At 42.6% G+C, this 18,982-nt stretch overlaps 1 protein-coding gene across 6 annotated transcripts in view; it reads left to right on the top strand.

Moving 5' to 3' along the window:
- The window catches only part of ZNF827 (zinc finger protein 827), a 167,303-nt gene that overhangs the window by 137,364 nt on the left and 10,957 nt on the right, over positions 1-18,982 (top strand). For 5 of the 6 annotated variants that reach the window (XM_066386072.1, XM_066386055.1, XM_066386086.1 and 2 more), the window contains exons 9-10: positions 15,382-15,519; positions 18,410-18,581. In XM_066386072.1, coding sequence (XP_066242169.1) covers positions 15,382-15,519; positions 18,410-18,581 — 310 coding nt within the window. The remainder of the gene's footprint in view (positions 1-15,381; positions 15,520-18,409; positions 18,582-18,982) is intronic. The other variant, XM_066386064.1, reaches the window with a different exon arrangement.

Below are 18,982 nucleotides of genomic sequence, written 5' to 3'. Positions count from 1 at the left end.
AAACAGAAAAAGAAGGATTCTGCTTTAAAAAAAAAAAAAAGTAAATACAGGAAACAGAAAGCCAAAGAAGGAGCAGATAAGAATGGGGACTGGTAGCCAAACATTGATGAACAAGCCCTAGAGAAAAGGGGGCAAAGTCCTTTTCATGGAAGGCAACATGGGGGGAAGGGCATGAATAATCTCTGAAGTTCAAGAACTTCACAAACTCTCTTTGGCTAACTTGAATGAAGCATCCCACGCATGTGAATAACCAGGTGAACAGTTGTAACTTGATAGGAAGATAATCCTCTGGCTATTATTACATAAGAGCAGTAGAGAGAGCATCTGTCAAGGTCAGAGTGAAGCTTTCTAAAATAAGAGCAAGATCTGTACTTTGTTCTATAGCATCTCTTATGCAACACAGAGAAGCTCATAATCTGACATGAAACTCACACTCTTGACAGTGTGATATGATTCGTTTGTGGGAGACTCTTCAAGACCTCTAACTTTTGTTTTGGAATACTAAACTAGGATTCCATTGATGAATAATTATTGCAAATAGAGTCCCAGAATTGTGTGACCCCTGGGGACCCCTGTCTCTAAGAGACCAAATTTCTTTAATAAAATATAACAGTGCTTTTGACCTTGTCTCTGACTTCTCACAACCCTTGGGACAACCCCACAGACACACACCCAGGATGTGCACCTCTGGTCAGTGTGGGTGGTTCGCTTCAGTATCTATGAAAAGGAGCCAGCATCTACCATGGAGATAGTTAGGAGGAGCAAATGATACAATTTATGCCAGGTATTTTACAAAATGCCTCGCTCTCAGTGAAATTTACTGTTGGTGCTATTGCTGTATTTCCTGCACAGGGTGTTAAGAAGGTAAATGGAGAAATGATACCAAATTTTCAGTTTGTTAGAAACTTGATTTGCCGGTGATGAAACCAGTGTGCATCCCAGCCTTCTCCCACCGCCGGTTCACTGCTCCCTGCTCTTGCCACCCTTATGCCCCCCACCTCCACTCAACCAGTGTTACCAAGTTCATGGGCATCCTTCCAGAGATATCCTGTGCAGACAAGTGAAAGGATATCTGCATGTATCAATATTGTGGGAACATTTATTCTTAATCAGCTCTCCACTTGACAGAAGAAAGAACTTTCTTTCAAGATGATAACGGAAATGGGGAAATGAAGTAAGAGTCTCTTCCCTCCACGGTTGCAAATGGCAAGTTTATCTACCCTGTGAAATCAAATGGTTACATCCTTTACAATTTAGAATGATACAGAGGCCGTTGGCATCCTTTTGACAGCGTGGACACGGAGACCCAATGCAGTGGTTCAGAGGAGTCACAGTAGAGCTCGCTCATTACTGCAATCAGTAAGCCATTTATCTCCTTGGTCGTTTAACTGCTTGGGCCAAATGTGGGTGCACAGAATCCACACAGATTTTTTTTACATATTTTTATATGATGTATTAGCTGACTGGCTTCAAATTAAAGTGAAAGGAATTGGAAGCTCCAGTTGAGGCGCTGCTGGCCTATGACACCCTGCTTTGCCTGAGCAGGTATGGCGAAGGATTTCAGAAAAATAACAGCTGTTTCCACTTCCCTCCTTTCAGCTGTTACCCTTGCCCCACATACCTGAACCTAATCAAATCATGACTTAGCTCCTCCCCATTGCCACAGCAAAGAACGGTTGGGTTAAAAGGGCACACCTGTCATTTTCATGGTGCCTAAGTCATGTGGTAATGTCCATACAAATAAAGCAGTGAGAGAAGACACAGACCCTGCCCATCAGCAGCTGGCAGTGCCTCTGACATCCACTGGCGGGCATACGTGGTTAGTAGACCGCAGCTAGGAAGCATACTTGGCCATTTTGGTTAAACCTTCACTTGGGAAGAAGAAATGGGTGTGCCAGTCCATTTGGAAGCCCTGCCTTTAGAAACTCACTTCTTACCCATGGCTACCTGCCAGACCAGTATTTGGTATCTGGTGTTATTCAAGGCTCTGTCCTACTGGGGATGTTACTGGTTTCCTCAACGATAGAAATAAGTGTGAGTTGGGTCTTGACAACTAAAGAGCTTCCCATTGGTCTTTCCTGTTGTTGGGTGTGTGTCTGCTTTTTTACATGGGAAGTGTAGATGCCTCGGTGTTTCACCTGACAGTGTCTCCTGTAAGGAGTAGGATGTGACCGCATTTCCAGCTCGGAAGACAGCAACAGGACCTTGAGGCAGATTTACACACTGGAAAGGCAGCCAGCCACACGCTGTTGAAATCAGAATGTGGCAGCATTCCAAATCGAGGCGCGTTTGTGAGTTCCCATATTAATATTAAATTGCAAGGATCTTTGTTCATGCAACATTAAGGTTACAAACGTCCACATGCCAAAATTTGGAAATAGCAGAAAATACGATTCTCATGGTGACATCTGTTCTTCACTATCGTACGCGTTAATACCGCGCAGTTCGAGGACTGATTAGTTATGCAAAGCCTTTGGTATGTAGTGTGATAATGAACCTGAATTTCAGTATGAGGGGGGCACAGATGGGGGAAAGGGATGAGGTGAAAGGGGCCCTGAGCAAAGACTGGTTCACTCCCAGCCTGAGTTTGACTGTAGGACTTTGGGCAAGCACTCAGCTGACCCACACCTCAGGTTCTCTGTAGATTAGAAGCCATAATGTGCCTTGTCCCTGGTTCACCGAAGGTGAGTCACAGATTCTGCTGAGATGAAGTGTCTCCAAAGAATGCTGCACCTCCATGATCAAAGTTATGGGCTAGGAAGTCATACAACAGGGACAAGGCTAAAATGAATAGACCTTGTCTATTTGCATGTGGTTTGCATTAACTTACATATAGCATACATCATCACTGCATGTTTTCTCTCCTTTGCCTATAGTGAGTGGAATTTTGATCAAATCAACATAGTTTTAGTGCCTGTTATATTTAAGGTCTGTATAAAGAAAGAGGATAAGAAGAGGTGCTTGCAAAGGTGATCAAATCAGAATGTATGAGAAAAATAAATACACATAACCTACAGTAATGCAGGACATAGATAACTAGAATACCCTGCATTTCCACTATGAAGTATGGAGGCACTATTATTTGATTTTTCTAGTTTGATTTGTATCCAAAATATTGCATTGATATTTTTGTATTTAATTTATTGGATTTCTTTTTCAATTTGAAATGAAAGGAAGATGTGTTTTTTCTTTTTCTCTTTTGATTTCTTCTCTTTTTGCTCAACTATTTTGAAATTGTATCACTGAGTATTTATTATTTTTCTTAACATATCTTTCAACTGTTAGATATTTACATTTTTGATTTGTGAGCTGAAAAATCTATTTCTGACTCTTTCAATCCTTAAATGATTAAATAGAAGTGGTTTAGGGTTTTCATTTAGTTCTTTTGATAACAGTAATGCCCTTTTATATACAAGTTCAATCTTTCAGGCTTGTTGTTGATAGGATATGTGTTTAGAGTATTATTAAATTTACATTAAACCTTCCACGCTGTTAACTGCATTTTGTTTTTCAACAAAGACGTTTTTGTTCAAGGCAGCTGATAAGGTTGTACAGGGTGAGACAAAAGTAGGTTTACAGTTATTTATATGGAAAAGAATACAGCAATTAATAAATAATAACACAAGAATAAACTATGTTTCACGTATTCACAATTATAAACCTATGGTACTTTTGTCTTATCCTGTGTTTTTATCTGAGGCCATAAAATACAGTGGCATTTGCCACGTAGGAAACAGAAAAACACATAACCTTGGCATCCTTAGGATTCAGTCCAAATCACGGTCATCAACCTATAAAAATTCCAAAGCCAACAGCTATCAGCCTCTTCCTAATTTGGCACAGAAATTAAAGGTGCTTCACAAAGAAGTGACAGCCATGGACACAACTCAGAGTTGAGTGCCGTGCAAGAGAAAGCATGGAGTGTGTGCTCCTCCTTGCTGTGCGTCCTGGGTTCCGATCCACTCTGACTCCTACCTGCTGCGTGAGGCCAGGGAAAGCCCTTCCTCACTCTGACTTCCCTCATCAACAAAATGTGGATAAAATGAGACCAACCTTAGCATGTTGCTGTGAGGACTGAATGAAGTAATAGAAATAAAAGGCTTAGCCTTCACACAGTCCCTAGAACCAAAGAAGTATTAAGTAAATCTTACCTAGTCATATTTGTAATTCCTCTTTCAGCCACATCTAAATCTACAGCTTCCTCACTTAAAAATAGTGCGTGGATATTTGAATTATTGACAGTGATATTATGCAGATAACCCATTTTAATTCTTTTTTTTAACAGAGAGAGAGAGAGTCAGAGGGATAGATACAGACAGACAGACAGGAATGGAGAGAGATGAGAAGCATCAATCATTAGTTTTTTGTTGCGACACCTTAGTTGTTCATTGATTGCTTTCTCATATGTGCCTTCACCATGGGGCTACAGCAGACTGAGTAACCCCTTGCTCTAGCCAGAGACCTCGGGTCCAAGCTGGTGAGCTTTGCTCAAGCCAGATGAGCCCGCGCTCAAGCTGGCGACCTCAGGGTCTCAAACCTGGGTCCTCTGCATCCCAGTCCGACACTCTATCCACTGCGCCACCGCCTGGTCAGGCCCGTTTTATTTTTTTAAGAATAAAATGGCCTGACCTGTGGTGGCGCAGTGGATAAAGCGTCAACCTGGAACGCTGAGGTCACTGGTCCAAAATCCTGGCTTGTCTGATGTAATGCTGGTGGCCGCGGTCATGGCCAGGCCGGTCCACACTGGGTTTGGGAGACCGCAGGAAAACTGCGGAGCCGGAAAGCATTGGGCCATTCCATTTAATCAAGTCTCCCAACGGCGGACAGGCACACAGGCAGGGGAAGCCGCCTGTCAGGCAAAGAAACAGCAAAGTGGCCCTTCACAGTGGCAGGCGGGGGTGGGGGGGTGGGGGGGAGGCACTTCGCGCATCCGCAATCCCCCATCCCTCATCTCTCTCTCTCTCAAGTGCAAGCATCCATACATAGCCTTACACAGGCTACGTGCCTCTGCCACATCCTCACGCACTGACTGATCAGGCAAAGTGCCTGCAGCCGATAACCCCGCAAGCAAGCCTAACACAGCTGCCCCACACCTGGTCAAGGAACATCGGAGAAGCAACTACTATGAGTTGATGCTTCCCGCTCTGCTCCTCCCCTCCCCCCATCTCTTCTCTCTAAAATCAATAAATAAAGTCTTAAAAAAGAATAAAATATTTGCCAGCTATGTTACTTATTATTATTGGTAACAAATGATCAATGCTGCCCATCATTCTGACACACGTTCACAAGAAAATAATAACAATCCCTTCCCTCCTCTAACAAGGTATTTCCCGAACCATTGTCTGTGATCCCTGCCAGGGGAAAAATAATTAAATAAATAAACCAATAAAGAGAAATCCCCACCATATAAAAACATATAACTCTGCTTAATCAAATAGATAGTATTCCTGGGTCAAGGAAGAATATATCTGTGGTTAGTGTTGCCTTAAAATGTTAAATCTGCCATCAGCTAACAAAGTTTATAATGTGCTAAAGCCCAAGGTCAAGTGAAAGACACAATAGAAGAGTTAAAGTTTCTGTTAGTGCAGAATTCAATAGATTAAGAGCAGAGAGAAGACTGAAAATTTGAAACTAGATGTAGTCACACAAGAATACTGCAGTGTCCAGGAGCTGATAAGGGCTTTAAGGAAATTTAAAAATCTTTAAAGGAACAGATGATATGATCAAGACTTGTCCATAAGAAAAGAGGGCGAGAATACCAGTGGGTTCCAATCTTAGTGAGGAAAATGGCAGATGCTCTAGGGGCTTACTTGAATAATATTTGGCAATGACTATAACTTGAATTTTAAAAGAAACATTAGGTTTTAAAATACTCCATAGGTGTGATGCATAGCACATATAATTTCAGGAGTAAATGGACATTAAATTTTTAGTATTTTAGTCTGAATTTCTACATTTTAGAGTCACCTGAGAAAGGTTAAATTCTCTAGTAACGAAGATTTGCTGTTTTCTTTTAAGTTCATTCATTTCCTCGTTTATTCCATAAATAAATGAGCTGAGCATCTCGTTCGGTAATAAACAAGGGAGAAAGAGGTAATTTTCCTACTTGCCCAAATGATGATAATATTTTCCCTTGAGGTATTCTCACATGTGCCCATGCTTTATCACAATTTGTAGAAGAAAACTCTTGTGTATTTCAATATTTCCCATCATTCAGTGCAGCCGCAGGATAGCTCCACATTCGAATGCCTGTTCTTTTTCTTCCCTGGGAAAAGTTGAAAGAACAATCATTACGGCGGTGGTTCCGGAGTAGGGGAAAGCAGCTTTGTAACTGAGGTGTACATAACTGGTGCTCGGGTTGTAGATATGAAGCCACCCACCAGGAGAGGAGAGGAATTGGGCAACAGAAATGAGGTCCACCATTCTCTCTCCATCCAGATCCTGGCAGAAGCATTTGGGTTGCCCTGGTAAAGCCCACTTTAAATTTATGTGATCATATAGGCTTCTTCTTTAGGGTTGGTGAATACAGGCAGTCCTCGGGTTATGACACAGTTCTGTTCCTACGACAGTGATGTAACCCAAATTTTGGAGTAAGTCAAAACACACCCTAGCCTAACACAAAAAGAACACTTGTACTCTTAACAGTCCAAAATGGCACAGGTAAGCATACTGGGGGACGCCACCTCCCTCACTCATAGGCCACGTTACTGCGTATTCTTCTGCCTTGCACAACCAAACTAGGTCACCCACATAGTTCATAAGTATGACAATAAAGGTGTAAGCGGAAACACTCATTTTTTTAAAGTATTTATGGGAGCGAGCGTCATAAACTCAAAACGTCATATGTTGAGACTGTCATAACTGGAGGACCCCCCGTATAAGGAAATGGAGACTAGAACAAATTAACAAACTATAGAAATGATCCCTGAAAGTATAGTCTTTAGAACAAATTAAGATTGTAGCAGATAGATTTGTTTCATCCTCATGCAGATGAAGGAGTTGGATTCCAAGAAATCTGAGTCCTCTACTGAATCTAATGGTATGTCAAGTAAAGTTCAATTGTGTTTGTCCCAAACTCTACCAGATGGGCTTATTTTATGGAAGTTCTTGGAGAAATGCTTGATGGGTTTCATCTTCCCAGGACCTGTGCATGGACTTTGCTAAGTTTGTTAAGCATTAAAGTTTGAAATGAGCCCAAAGAAGATCAAGGCAGTGAACTCTTTTATGTCCAGGAATCTCCACCCAGTGTTTTTAATTGGGCACAGATTGACAAAAACTATTGCTAAGTTCTGCTATCTCAGCTGTTCTTTGTATTGGCATCTTGACCGGCAGAAAAGCCCGTCCTTTGGAAGAGCATTTGAAATGGTCTTTCATGGAGATCTGGTTACATCGAGAGCTGCAGAGAGGTGGTCATAATGAACCTAATAATAGATCTGCTAGGACCCGCCAAATTACCCTAAGTTGGTGACCCTTAAAAATGAAAAAAAAAAATTAAGCATATAGGGAAGTGCAAACACCCAGAGCAAAGATATTAGCTCTCAAAGCCCCCTAACCACAGCTGACACCTTAATTCACAAGTGGTGCTCAGAAGGTGGCAGCTTGTTTCACGCAGAGGCCCTACAAAGCCCGTGATACCAAAAGACAGAACCAGTAGGACAGGGTCTAACCAGAAAATCCCATGCTCTGCCAAGAACTGGCCTGACGGGTTTTAACCTAGGCAGGGCGTGGACTCTAAACACAGAGAATCTCAGAATTTCAGTTGTGATATGCCTTGAAGCTCTCCAGGCTCAACGATGAAAGAGAGAAATGATCAAAATACCATCTGTCACAATGGAAAACCCAAGCGGCCCCCAAACCTCTTCCTCAATGAGCAGCCAATGCAGATTTAATCAATCTGGACAGTTATTCGTGCACTGAGGTCACCTTTTGGCCCATCTTCTGCTTACGGTTTTAACCAAATAAAGCCTTCTCTCTCCGTGTTTCTCTTGCCAAAGTCAGGTTGAGAGATGGTTCTTTGAGAGGATTGTTTTGGCAGGAGGTACAGGGCTCTCCTTGCAGCACAAAACGCAGCAGCAGAGCCAAATGCTACACCCCTCAGGGGGCTAAGTGAGGTTAAAACTGAAGCGGGGCAAACTGGAGTCCTTTCTTTTGCCCCTTTTGTCTTCGGTTTGGTTTGGTTTGTTTTGGTTTGGGTGTGGGATTGGTTGTTGGGTTTGTTTGTTTTTCTTGGTCTGTTTGTTTTATTACCCAAAAAAGCTCCCCAAATGTCAATGGAAGGGCCAAGGTAACTTCAGTAATAACTAGTTAACCTCTGAGGGGATTGACTTTCCGGATTCTCTCGTGTGATCTTCCCCTTGTTCGTTCTCTCGTTTGATTTTTGCCATAGTGCGGTTTCTCACTGCTCCGTGGCTGGAAATAGTCTAGGCTGACACTTTCGAGAAGAGAGACAGAACGAAACCCCAGTGTCTGTGAGTTGTTGCTAAATCTATCTGCACATGTCCACTTATAACCGAGAATATTAGAGTCAGAGCCAAAGGACAGGAGGAGTGGGAAAACCCCTCCTTGTTGGCTGGAGACTTTGATGTTGACGCCGTAGAGCTTGGAGGGGCTTCCGCGAGACCGTGGCTCTAGCCTCTGCTCTCCCAGAGTCACCAGCCAGGTCACTGGGGCACTTCCTTAAGTTCTCTGGGCCTCAGTTTCCTTTATACAGAGAGGAACATTGAACAAGATGGTCCCGGAGGTTCCTCCCTGAACTAAGGTTTGGGGCAGGGCAGGTTTACAAATCCTGATGCCATTACTTGACCCTGTACACGTTGTGGGGTGCCCTGGGACAGGAGAGTCCTGGAATCTTAATCCTTGGTTTCATCCTCAAGGAAATGAAGGAGTTGGATTCCGAGAAAACTTGATCTAATGTTCTGTCGAGTCTGTCAAGCTCCCTCTCAAATTCCATGAAATAAGATGGGCTTATTTTATGGAAAATTTTGGAGAAATGCCTGATGGGTTTCATCTTCCCAGGGCCTGTGCATAAAATGAGAGTTGTCCCCTTGGATCACCATGTGATAGCGGGCAGGGTTTAGAATACTGTCTCTTGGTTATTAACCCTCATCATTACACACGAGGGGCCCTGGGTTCACTATGAACGGGAATTGCTGAGAGCCTTTGTTTGGGACTGCTAGGATGGCGACTCTCCATACATTCTTTCTGCTTCTCCAGCTGTACAGTGGGGATAAAAGGGCTTGCTCCTGTGAACACGTTTACTTCATTTAAAACAAAGGTCCGATTAAGGAAGAGGAAAATCCCTTGATGACATTCAAGGCAAAGACCATAGGTGGAAAACTAGACGGAAAACCACCTGTTCAGATAGTTCCGAGTAGCCAGGAATTTATGTATATCCCAGGAGCCAGTATAAGAGTATAAAGAGAAATAAAATGAGCTTATAGGAGACAAAATCCTCCGAGACTCTTATAAAATAATATTCATGGGTGGGAAAAAGTAGTTTACAGTTGTTTAAATGGAAAATAATACAATCATTAATAAAAAGTAATACAAGAATAAACTGTTTCTTGTACTCACAACTGTAAGCCTACTTTTGCTCACACTGGTATTGGCTTTAGAAAGGTATTGTGTTGTCAAAGAAATGAGGAATGCACAGCAAGGAACACAATGAAATGAAAACCCAACTTATTGAATGAGAGAAAATATTTGCAAAATGTATTTCTGGTAAAGGGCTTATATCCTAAATATCTAAATAACTAACACATCAAGAGCAAAAAAATATCAAACAATCCAATTACAAAATGGACACAAAATCTAAATAGACATTTTTCCAGAGAAGACACACAAATGGCCCACAGACATATGAAAAGATGCTCAATGTCACTAATCATCAGAAAAATGCAAATCAAGACCAGATGAGATACCACCTCACCTCTGTTAGAATGGCTACCACGTATAAGACAGGAAGTAAGCAGTGTTGGAGATGATGTAGAGAAAATGGAACCCTTGTGCACTTTGATTGTTATAGAAATTGGTGCAGCCACTACAGAAAACAGTGTGGAGCTTTTTCAAAACACTAAAAATGGAACTACTATATGATTATCGAGGTATTTATCCAAAGAAAACAAAAATACTAACTCAGAAAGACACCAGTATATGCACACTCATGTTCATTGCAGAATTATTTACAATAGTCAAGACGTGGATGCAACCTAAGTGTCCACCAATGGATGGATAAGGAAATTGTTTATTTATACATATACCATATTTTTCGCTCCATAAGATGCACTTCTTTTCCCCCAAAAGTGGAGGGGGAAATACCTGTGCATCTTATGAAGCAAAAAATATGGCATTTTATTAAATATTTTAACACACCATTTGGTTCAGAATTTTTTTTTCTTATTTTCCTCCTTGAAACTCTAGGTGTGTTTTATGGTCAGGTGTGTATTATGGAGTGAAAAATACGGTATATATATATATATATATATATATATATACACACACACACACACACACACACACACACACACATACACACACACACATATATATACACACACACACACATACACACATATACATATATATACCTATATACATATATACATATATATATACATGTATATAAATGTGTGTGTGTATACATTCTCACAGTGGAATATTATTCCACCATAAAAAAAGGAAATCTTGCCTCTATAGTGGGAATGAGCAGAAAAGGAGGAAAGTTGAGAATAATTGTTGAGTTAACCAATAATTTGTCTGAGAGTTTGTGTTGAAGAGAATAATCTTGTGGCTTGTTGTTATAGGAAGAAGTAATGATATGGAACCTTTGGGGGGTAAGGCTCATGACTGTAAACATTTCCTCTAATAAAATCATTAAATCACAGTTCTTATGTTGAGGTAAAACACCTATTCAGGAGGCAAATAGCCTTATTTTTCACCCTGAATTGGCCATAAACCTTAACTAATGCTATTTCCAGGCCTCAGTCTTTCCCACTATAGAATAAGAATAATGTTTATTCCCTGCCTCACTTGGACCCTTTCATTCAATCATTCATTTATTTAACAACTAGATACTACGCACCTACTATGTATCAGGCACCGTGCTCATGCTGAGGATACACAAATAAATAATGCAGAAGCCCTTTCCCTGACGACTCACATTCTAATGGAAGGGAAGCCAGAAGCGTATTTACTGAACACTGCGGCACGTCGGACTCTGATGGGAGCTTTATATTAAAAAGATGTATATATGATGTATGCTATGTAAACAAGTAATATAATAGGTAGAGTGGTGCAAGTTGTGGTAGAAGTATTCATAAAAGTGCTTTGGGACACAGAAGGGGAAACGGCTCGTTCTTGCCCGGGGAATCGGGAAGGCTTCTACCAAGGCAACGAAATCTGAGATAGGGCTTGAAACTGAGCCAGACATCGCTGTGCAGAAGTGCTGGGCTGGGAACTAGCTGCTGGTGGAGGCACAGTTGACTCAAAAACATTGATGGCTTACCAGGGACCAGATTGTTCCCCAAAAGGGTGAGTAGCCCACTCTGCTGAGCCATTGCCGATGGGAGGTGACATGGGGAGTGGGAGGCTGGTGTGGCTGCAGCCAGGTGGCGCAGGGCCTCAGAAGCCGCATAAAGGGGTCGGGCCTTGGGGGACCATTGGAATACAGGGCAAGACTTCATCAGATCTGTGCCTCAGAAGGATCATTCTAGAACCTCTGAGAAGGGGCTGCTGGAATGGAGAGAGGCCCATGGCAGAGAGAGGCTGTTTGGGAGGATTTTGCAAAAATCCGGGGGATGAGGCTCTTTTTTATTTCTTTTCTTGGTTTCTCAAATGTATTGAAAGCCAAAGAATTGGAAAACTTTACATGATCGTATGTCCCGTTTGGCTTCCACCTTGTTGTGCTCACACACACAAATTGAAAGGTGGTATCTTTTGATTACACCTCTAGAGCACGTGACCCCAGTGGTAGCCCGCCAGTTCATCCCCTGCACCCTGGTGGGGAGTGAGCACAGTGCCTGTGTCCAGGAACCGAACTTTAAAATCCACACCCCACGGGACACTCGCCACTGCCTCCGCTGCAGTCTCCTTAATGTGGGGCCACTATCCATGTTGCTCATGCATAGAGATAAGAACAGCCTACGTCTCAGCTTTTATAAGTATTTCTTCATCAATAGGTCCACAGTTTAAATATTTGAAGATATTTTTGAAAACTTCTGATCAGCAAGATCTGGGAACAAAACGTGCCCTTCTTTCCCGGAATGCCACCGAGAGGACCTGCGGTCCCAGCCGGCAGCTCGCAGGGACCGTGTGGGCCAGAACTGCTTCAGAAAGGCAGGCCATAGACACTGAAAAGCGCGTCCTTGCTGGGGTTCCGGCATGGTCAGTTCTCACGCGAGAATTAGGTAGGCAGCGCTGGGCAGCTGACTGGAAGTGTTGAAAGCACAGAGAGAGAAGGGAAGGAATCAAAAATGGATTCCGAGGTAAGGTCAGTGGCTCCTGGTGAATGATTGGGTGTGTTGAAAGTCTGAATGGGAGGAATCAAAACAGTTACTGAGGTTTCGCCCATGGCATTTGGGTGATGCCATCCCCAGGACACATGGAAGGGTGCCGCATTACTCAGGACCTGCTCTGTCCATTGAGCCTCCACCGCCCCGTCCAGCTGGGATGGCAAGTTCACGTTCCTGGATGAGGCTCTGAATGGCCTGTAGTTGCCTTGGTGCATGCGAACTGCAAACAGGCGGCCGGCCGTAGTAAATGCAGACAGCAAGGGGGCAGAGGAGCTGATTGCCAGACAAGGCGTGGGGTCCCGGCGCCGGGAGGTGGCTGGCCAGGCGAGGACAGCCTCGTGCTGGCCCCAGCGGCCCCTCCGCCACTGCCGGCTGTTCTTCCTGCTTCACTGAAGCACTGTCTCCATCATTTTAGTCGTTTTTTTAAGGCCAGTGGAGGGGATTAGACTTTTCTCATGATGCTTCGACTTTCAAGTGTATGACTAATACTTGAAAGAATTAAGAGACTTCTTTATTTTTAATTGCACCTCCTTGTTTAGTATGTGACTCAATTAATTCATTCTTGTCGTGAATGTATTGGAAGACCCTGTACCCTCTTGACCTCTCCTTGTAATTATTACTATCATCCTGCTTTGAAGCACTGTTTTGATTACACACTTGAAAGGAACTTCTAAACTCCCCTCTCATCACAACGCAGCTGAAATGCCCACTGTTTAGACTCAAGGACGTTCAGCTCAGAGTGGTTCTTGTCCTCAGCGGGTCAATGGCCTCTCTTTCCACCTTCCTATTCCCCCTTCCCCTTTAGAAGTTTGTGGTCACACATTCCAACTTTAACAAGAAGGCTAGCTCTTGTCTCTGAGGCCCAAAGAGCCATGTTTTAACAAACACAGATAAATCGATAAATGTGCCTGATCGTTGCTGGCATTGCCAGCAGGTGCCTCCCAGCAAACATTATTGCAGTTTCACCATCATCTTATCACACCCTCCACCACCATCCCTTTACAAACACACACCCGGTTTTATTTCTCCTTTCCTTAGATCAGGGGTCCCCAAACTTTTTACACAGGGGGCCAGTTCACTGTCCCTCAGACCATTGAGGGCCGCCACATACAGTGCTCCTCTCACTGACCACCAATGAAAGAGGTGCCCCTTCCAGAAGTGCGGTGGGGGCTGGATAAATGGCCTCAGGGGGCCGCATGTGGCCTGTGGGCCAGGCTATAGTTTGGGGACACCTGCCTTAGATTATACTCTCTGGAAAATCTGCATTCAAATGAAAATCTACCCAGCTAACACACCCAAATGCAGGTGAGAGCCAGTATCTGGGAAGTAGTTTTAACCAAGCTGTATGAAATAAAGTTCTTTGTTCCCATGTTATCTCTGACCGGTGGTCTGAGAATTTTTCATCTACTTAGAGCTTCTGAAAAGTTTCCACCATATCCATGTAATTATCACTACATGGTATCCAGCTCTATAAAGCAGTACTGTGCTTTAAGAAGTACAGTCATTTGCTGAAGTAAAGGACTTCAGCAAGTCATTTGTTAACCCAGTAAGTCATTTGTCTTCTTCAAAGCAGGCCTGAAGGCCTCTTCATGGCCCAGTCTGTTGTCCTCATGGAAGCATCCCTCCCTCTTTTTGGTCTTTCTCTGTCACTTATCTCCATATATTACTATAAAAGAGATGTTTGTATAACCCACTAAAGTTCAGTGAGAAGAAATAAAGTTGATAAAATTAAAGGGTAGCCTATGGATGACGATGAGAAATTAAAAATGTTTAAGATGACAGAGAATGTATTAACATCCGTTTATTTCATTCACAGCTGGGAATTCTGTACAGATAACTTGTGGCACTCACTGTTTTCCCGAATATAACGAATGAGACCTTTGGGGAAATTCAGGTTGTGCACTCTTGCATTAGGGAGTTTTAAGTGGAAGCGTGTTTTAGCCTGTTCACATTGCTGTAACAAAATACCACCAACTGGGTGGCTTATAAACAACGTAAATGAATTTGTCACAGGAGGCTGAAGGCTGGACGTCTAAGATCGGGGTGCCAGTGTGGGCATGTGCAGGCCCCCTTCTGGGTCGCAGACTTCACTGTGTCCTCATACATGGAAGGGATGAGGAGACTGTGGGGCTTCTTTTGTAAGGGCACTAATCCCATTCATGGGGGCTCCACCCTCATGACCTAAGCACCTCCCAAAAGCCCCACCTCCTGTTACCATCACCTTGGGAATTAGGATTTCAACAAGTGAAGGTGGAGCAAGGGCACAAATATTCAGATCATAGCAAGCAGCTTACAGTTGTCCTCACTGAGTCGCTGTACCATAAATTCCTCATTAAAGATTCTGCACAACCCCTCTGAACACAGGGCAAAACTTTTGATCATGAAAGGCAGTGAAAGTGTATTTCCTTACAAGGGATTGACCCATTTGTTTTCACATCAGAATCTAAGACTCAGCATTCTTGATTTACTGTCTTGGGCAAAAGTCTACATTTCTGGAATTTTAACATGCAACTCAACCATTCACTCATTCAACAGTTTTCCACTGAGTACTGATTGTATGGTGGACACAGTGCTCAACGATGCTACCAACCTACTAGACTAAAGAGTTGAGTTGGCTGACCTTTACTGATGAAAGCGAGAAAACACTGGGGACTTGAGGGCGATTGGAATTCATTTGCCACCACGACTCTCAAGAATAGTCTTCTTAGAGACAGCAAATGAGCATGAAGAGCAGAGGTTACTGGGCCTTATCGTAGTGATCAGCCGCATTCTTTAGAAGGAAGTCGCGGCTTCAATCCTGAATGTGGACTAAACTGAAATTTGTGCATATTGCCTTGTTTATTCCTCATGATGCTTTGTTCTTTTGACCTAGAAACAGAAAAACTAGTGCTAGAGGCAGGCAATGGATTGCCGTCCTGGAAATTCAATGACCAGCTTTTCCCCTGTGACGTGTGTGGGAAAGTATTTGGCCGACAGCAGACGTTGTCCCGACATCTCTCGCTGCACACAGGTGAGTCGAGGCCTCGCTGCTGTGCCTTCTCCAGTCTGGGCCTCCAGCATCTCTATGAGCAAGAAGCTCAGTTTCTCTAAGACAGGGATAGTCAACCTTTTTATACCGACCGCCCACTTTTGTATCTTTGTTAGCGGTAAAATTTTCTAACCGCCTACCGGTTCCACAGTAATGGTGATTTATAAAGTAGGGAAGTAACTTTACTTTATATAATTTATAAAGCAGAGTTATAGCAAGTTAAAGCTTATAACAATAATTACTTACCAAGTACTTTATGTCGGATTTTCGCTAAGTTTGGCAGAATAAATCTTTATAAAGCAACTTACTATAGTTAAATCTATCTTTTTATTTATACTTTGGTTGCTCTGCTACCGCCCACCATGAAAGCTGGAACACCCACTAGTGGCGGTAGGGACCAGGTTGACTACACTGCTCTAAGAGAACTATAACAGGAAGTGGTGTGAATGCTTTCATCCTGGCCTTCCCAAGCCATTCTAGCGAGTGTGTTTGAAGAAGGCCCCAGGAAGGCTTGTTTATTTGTATTGAAAGGATGCATAGAATTCAAGCAGGATTGATGAGAAAAGATGCACATTTAAGCATATCCCGGTAAAACTCCTCAACTCTAAGGAATTTATTGCTCTTGTTGGCGTAGGGGATGGGGCTGCACCCCATCTTACTGGGCCCATTCATTGTAGGTGGGAGTAGTCATGACACAGAGCACTGCAGTGGAAGAACAGTTCCTGTCTCATTTACATATAATAGTAGAGAAATACAGCCAATTCTGTGTATTAGGAAAGGGCAAGCCACCACGTGAAGGAGTGAAGGAGGAGTAAATATTAACTTAGTCTATGTAGCAAAAATAAGTGACGACAAAAAGAAGTATGGTAAACTCAGTCATAAACATAAAGCACAATGGAAATAATGAAATAAAGTTTTCCATTTTTACACGGAATATCAGACTTTTTAAAAAGTTCAAACATATCTTACTGGTCGGAAATGCAAAAGAAATGATAAGGATAATAAAGAGAGGTGCTGCACCTCACAGGAAACCAAAAAGAAGGAAGGATGGCAGTATTCATATGACAAGAATTATGTTCTCTTTTATAGATATTTTTAGTATTTTCATCTTAAATATGAAACCACTAGACAAAATTTAGTCTTGTACTTAGCCACAGAGAAAACTTCAATGTGTTCAAAAAAGTAGAGTTTCTTACAGGTCACATGCTCTGCACATATGTACTTAAATGAAATTCAAAACAACCAAAGGTCAATACAATATCCTACCTAATCAGATCAAAGAAGAGGAAGAACATCAAAATGCAAATGATAGCCCTCTGGAAGGCATGAAAAGGGGAACATTTCATACCTAGACCTGTGACAAACAGCTACAGCTCTTTTCCAAGGAAAGAATTTTCAGTGGAAAATTCATAGACTTGTGTTTTAATTAGTAAAGAAGAAATACAAAAATAAAAGAACTTAGCATTCATCTTAAAAAATTAGTAAAAGACCATAAAATAGATAAATTTCCTTAGCCTCAACTAAGAAAAAAATAGGAAGCAAAAATATTCAAAGTTAAGAATGAAAAAGGAAGCCTAATCATTAATGCAGATGCTATTAAATAATTTTTGGAGAATAAGGGCAAATCTATGGCAAAAAGAAATAAAGACTAAAAACATAGGTGACATAGAAGCAAATTTTTAAAAATTGACCCAAGAGGGGAGGGTGAAAAATTATGGAAATTTGGGAAGATGGTGAAGGAGATACTATAATTGATAGAGGGAGGCATCAGGTTTTGATGGCTTCTCTGTGACCTTCTAGGACTAGGAAATTCCAGTGTTATTAAACCTTTCCAAAGGACAGAAAAAGAGAGAAAATTCAGCAGTTCACCTTAATACCAAAATTAACAACCTTGCTTATTAATACAAATGCAAAAATTCTAAAGAAAGGGCTCTATTTAAGCAGCACCATTGGGCCCCTCCCCCTAGCTCCGCTGGGCCCCAGGCCACCAGCCACTCCGATGTTGGGGACCATCTATAATAGTAATGACGCCTTACACTTTGTTGTAGAAAAAACGTTTCTGTGTTCTTTCCTGCGAAGTGGGTACGACAGGTATTTTTTGAAGGCCAGCTCAGTATTACAAAGTAAGGACGCTAAGGATAGAAAACGGAACTGAAGCCGTCTTGTCCTTGTTTCCTTTTTCTGCACAGTGAAAGCAGAGCCTGCTCCTTTTACTTCAATTTGCTTGATTAACCAAATGAATTCAGATGGCCACTCTGGAAACAGTCCTAAAACACTGTCAGTTTTAGGAGAGAGTTTCCATTAAGAAATTAATTGAAAAATTTTTCTTATTGATGTAAAATAGAAATTTCCAATTATTTCACACAAGTCATTCTTTTTATCCTTTAATTTCATTAGTTGTTCTTTTTTGTTTGTTTGTTTGTTTTCAGTTTCCTGGCTGACCCAGGCCTGGAGCTTAAGGAGAATGATGGGGTTTCATTTATACACCAGTCCTGAGTTTCACACACCCCCTTCCCAGCTTAGCACCTACCCACACCTGACACATGGGAAGGCGTGTGTACACACACACACACACACACAAATCATAATATGCTTTTAGCCCATCTTAGCCTACAGGTGTCCAGGAAAAACAGAATGGTTCAGTTGCCCTGGGACATCCTTGAATCTTTGGACATATTCATACAGGAGTGACCCGATGTGTGAAGACTTCTTAGAGATTTACAATTCCAGGGTGTTCTTTTTTTTTTCCACTTGAAATGAGACTTGAAACCCCCTTTCCTTGATACCTTTGAGCAGTCTCATGCAAGGTGTTGGCATTTCGTTTTGGAGATAAGTTGGGGTTTGTTTGTTTTTTCTGTTCCTTCTCCCCCAGAAGAAAGAAAATACAAATGCCACTTGTGCCCCTATGCTGCTAAGTGCCGTGCGAACCTGAACCAGCACCTGACCGTCCACTCGGTGAAGCTGGTGAGTACGGACACTGAGGACATTGTCAGCGCCGTCACCTCTGAAGGCAGTGACGGGAAGAAGCACCCTTATTATTACAGGTGAGCTGCGGCTGGCACCCGGTCACCCAGCCTTCCCAACACGCCCTGCCCGTCTGCCAGGCAGACGTGACCAGGCGCCTCTGCTCAGTCAACATCAACACACTGACCTTCGTTTTAATCGTTGCTTTGCTTAGATGGTCCCCTGCCGTTGCAGTGGCTTTCCCTGGCTGGCAAGTCTTGGTGGAATTAACTGAAAGGGAACCGGTCTCGGAAGTGGCTCTCAGGATTGGGGCTCCAGAAAGTGGCAGGGCTTCGGGGACTATTGGCTCTTAGGTCTGAGCAGCTGGCAGGCTCCACCTTTGAAACGAAGCACCTTGCTGCTTCCTGAGAATTGTCCTAAGGAGAAAAGGACTTGGAAAAATTACTCTGAGAACCGTGAGGAGATAGCCATAGAGGCATAG

The sequence above is a fragment of the Saccopteryx leptura genome, chromosome 1, assembly GCF_036850995.1.
Source record: "Saccopteryx leptura isolate mSacLep1 chromosome 1, mSacLep1_pri_phased_curated, whole genome shotgun sequence".
Taxonomy (NCBI): Eukaryota; Metazoa; Chordata; class Mammalia; order Chiroptera; family Emballonuridae; genus Saccopteryx; species Saccopteryx leptura.
Note: the sequence above shows the minus strand (reverse complement) of the source record. Positions and strands in the feature narration are given on the sequence as shown.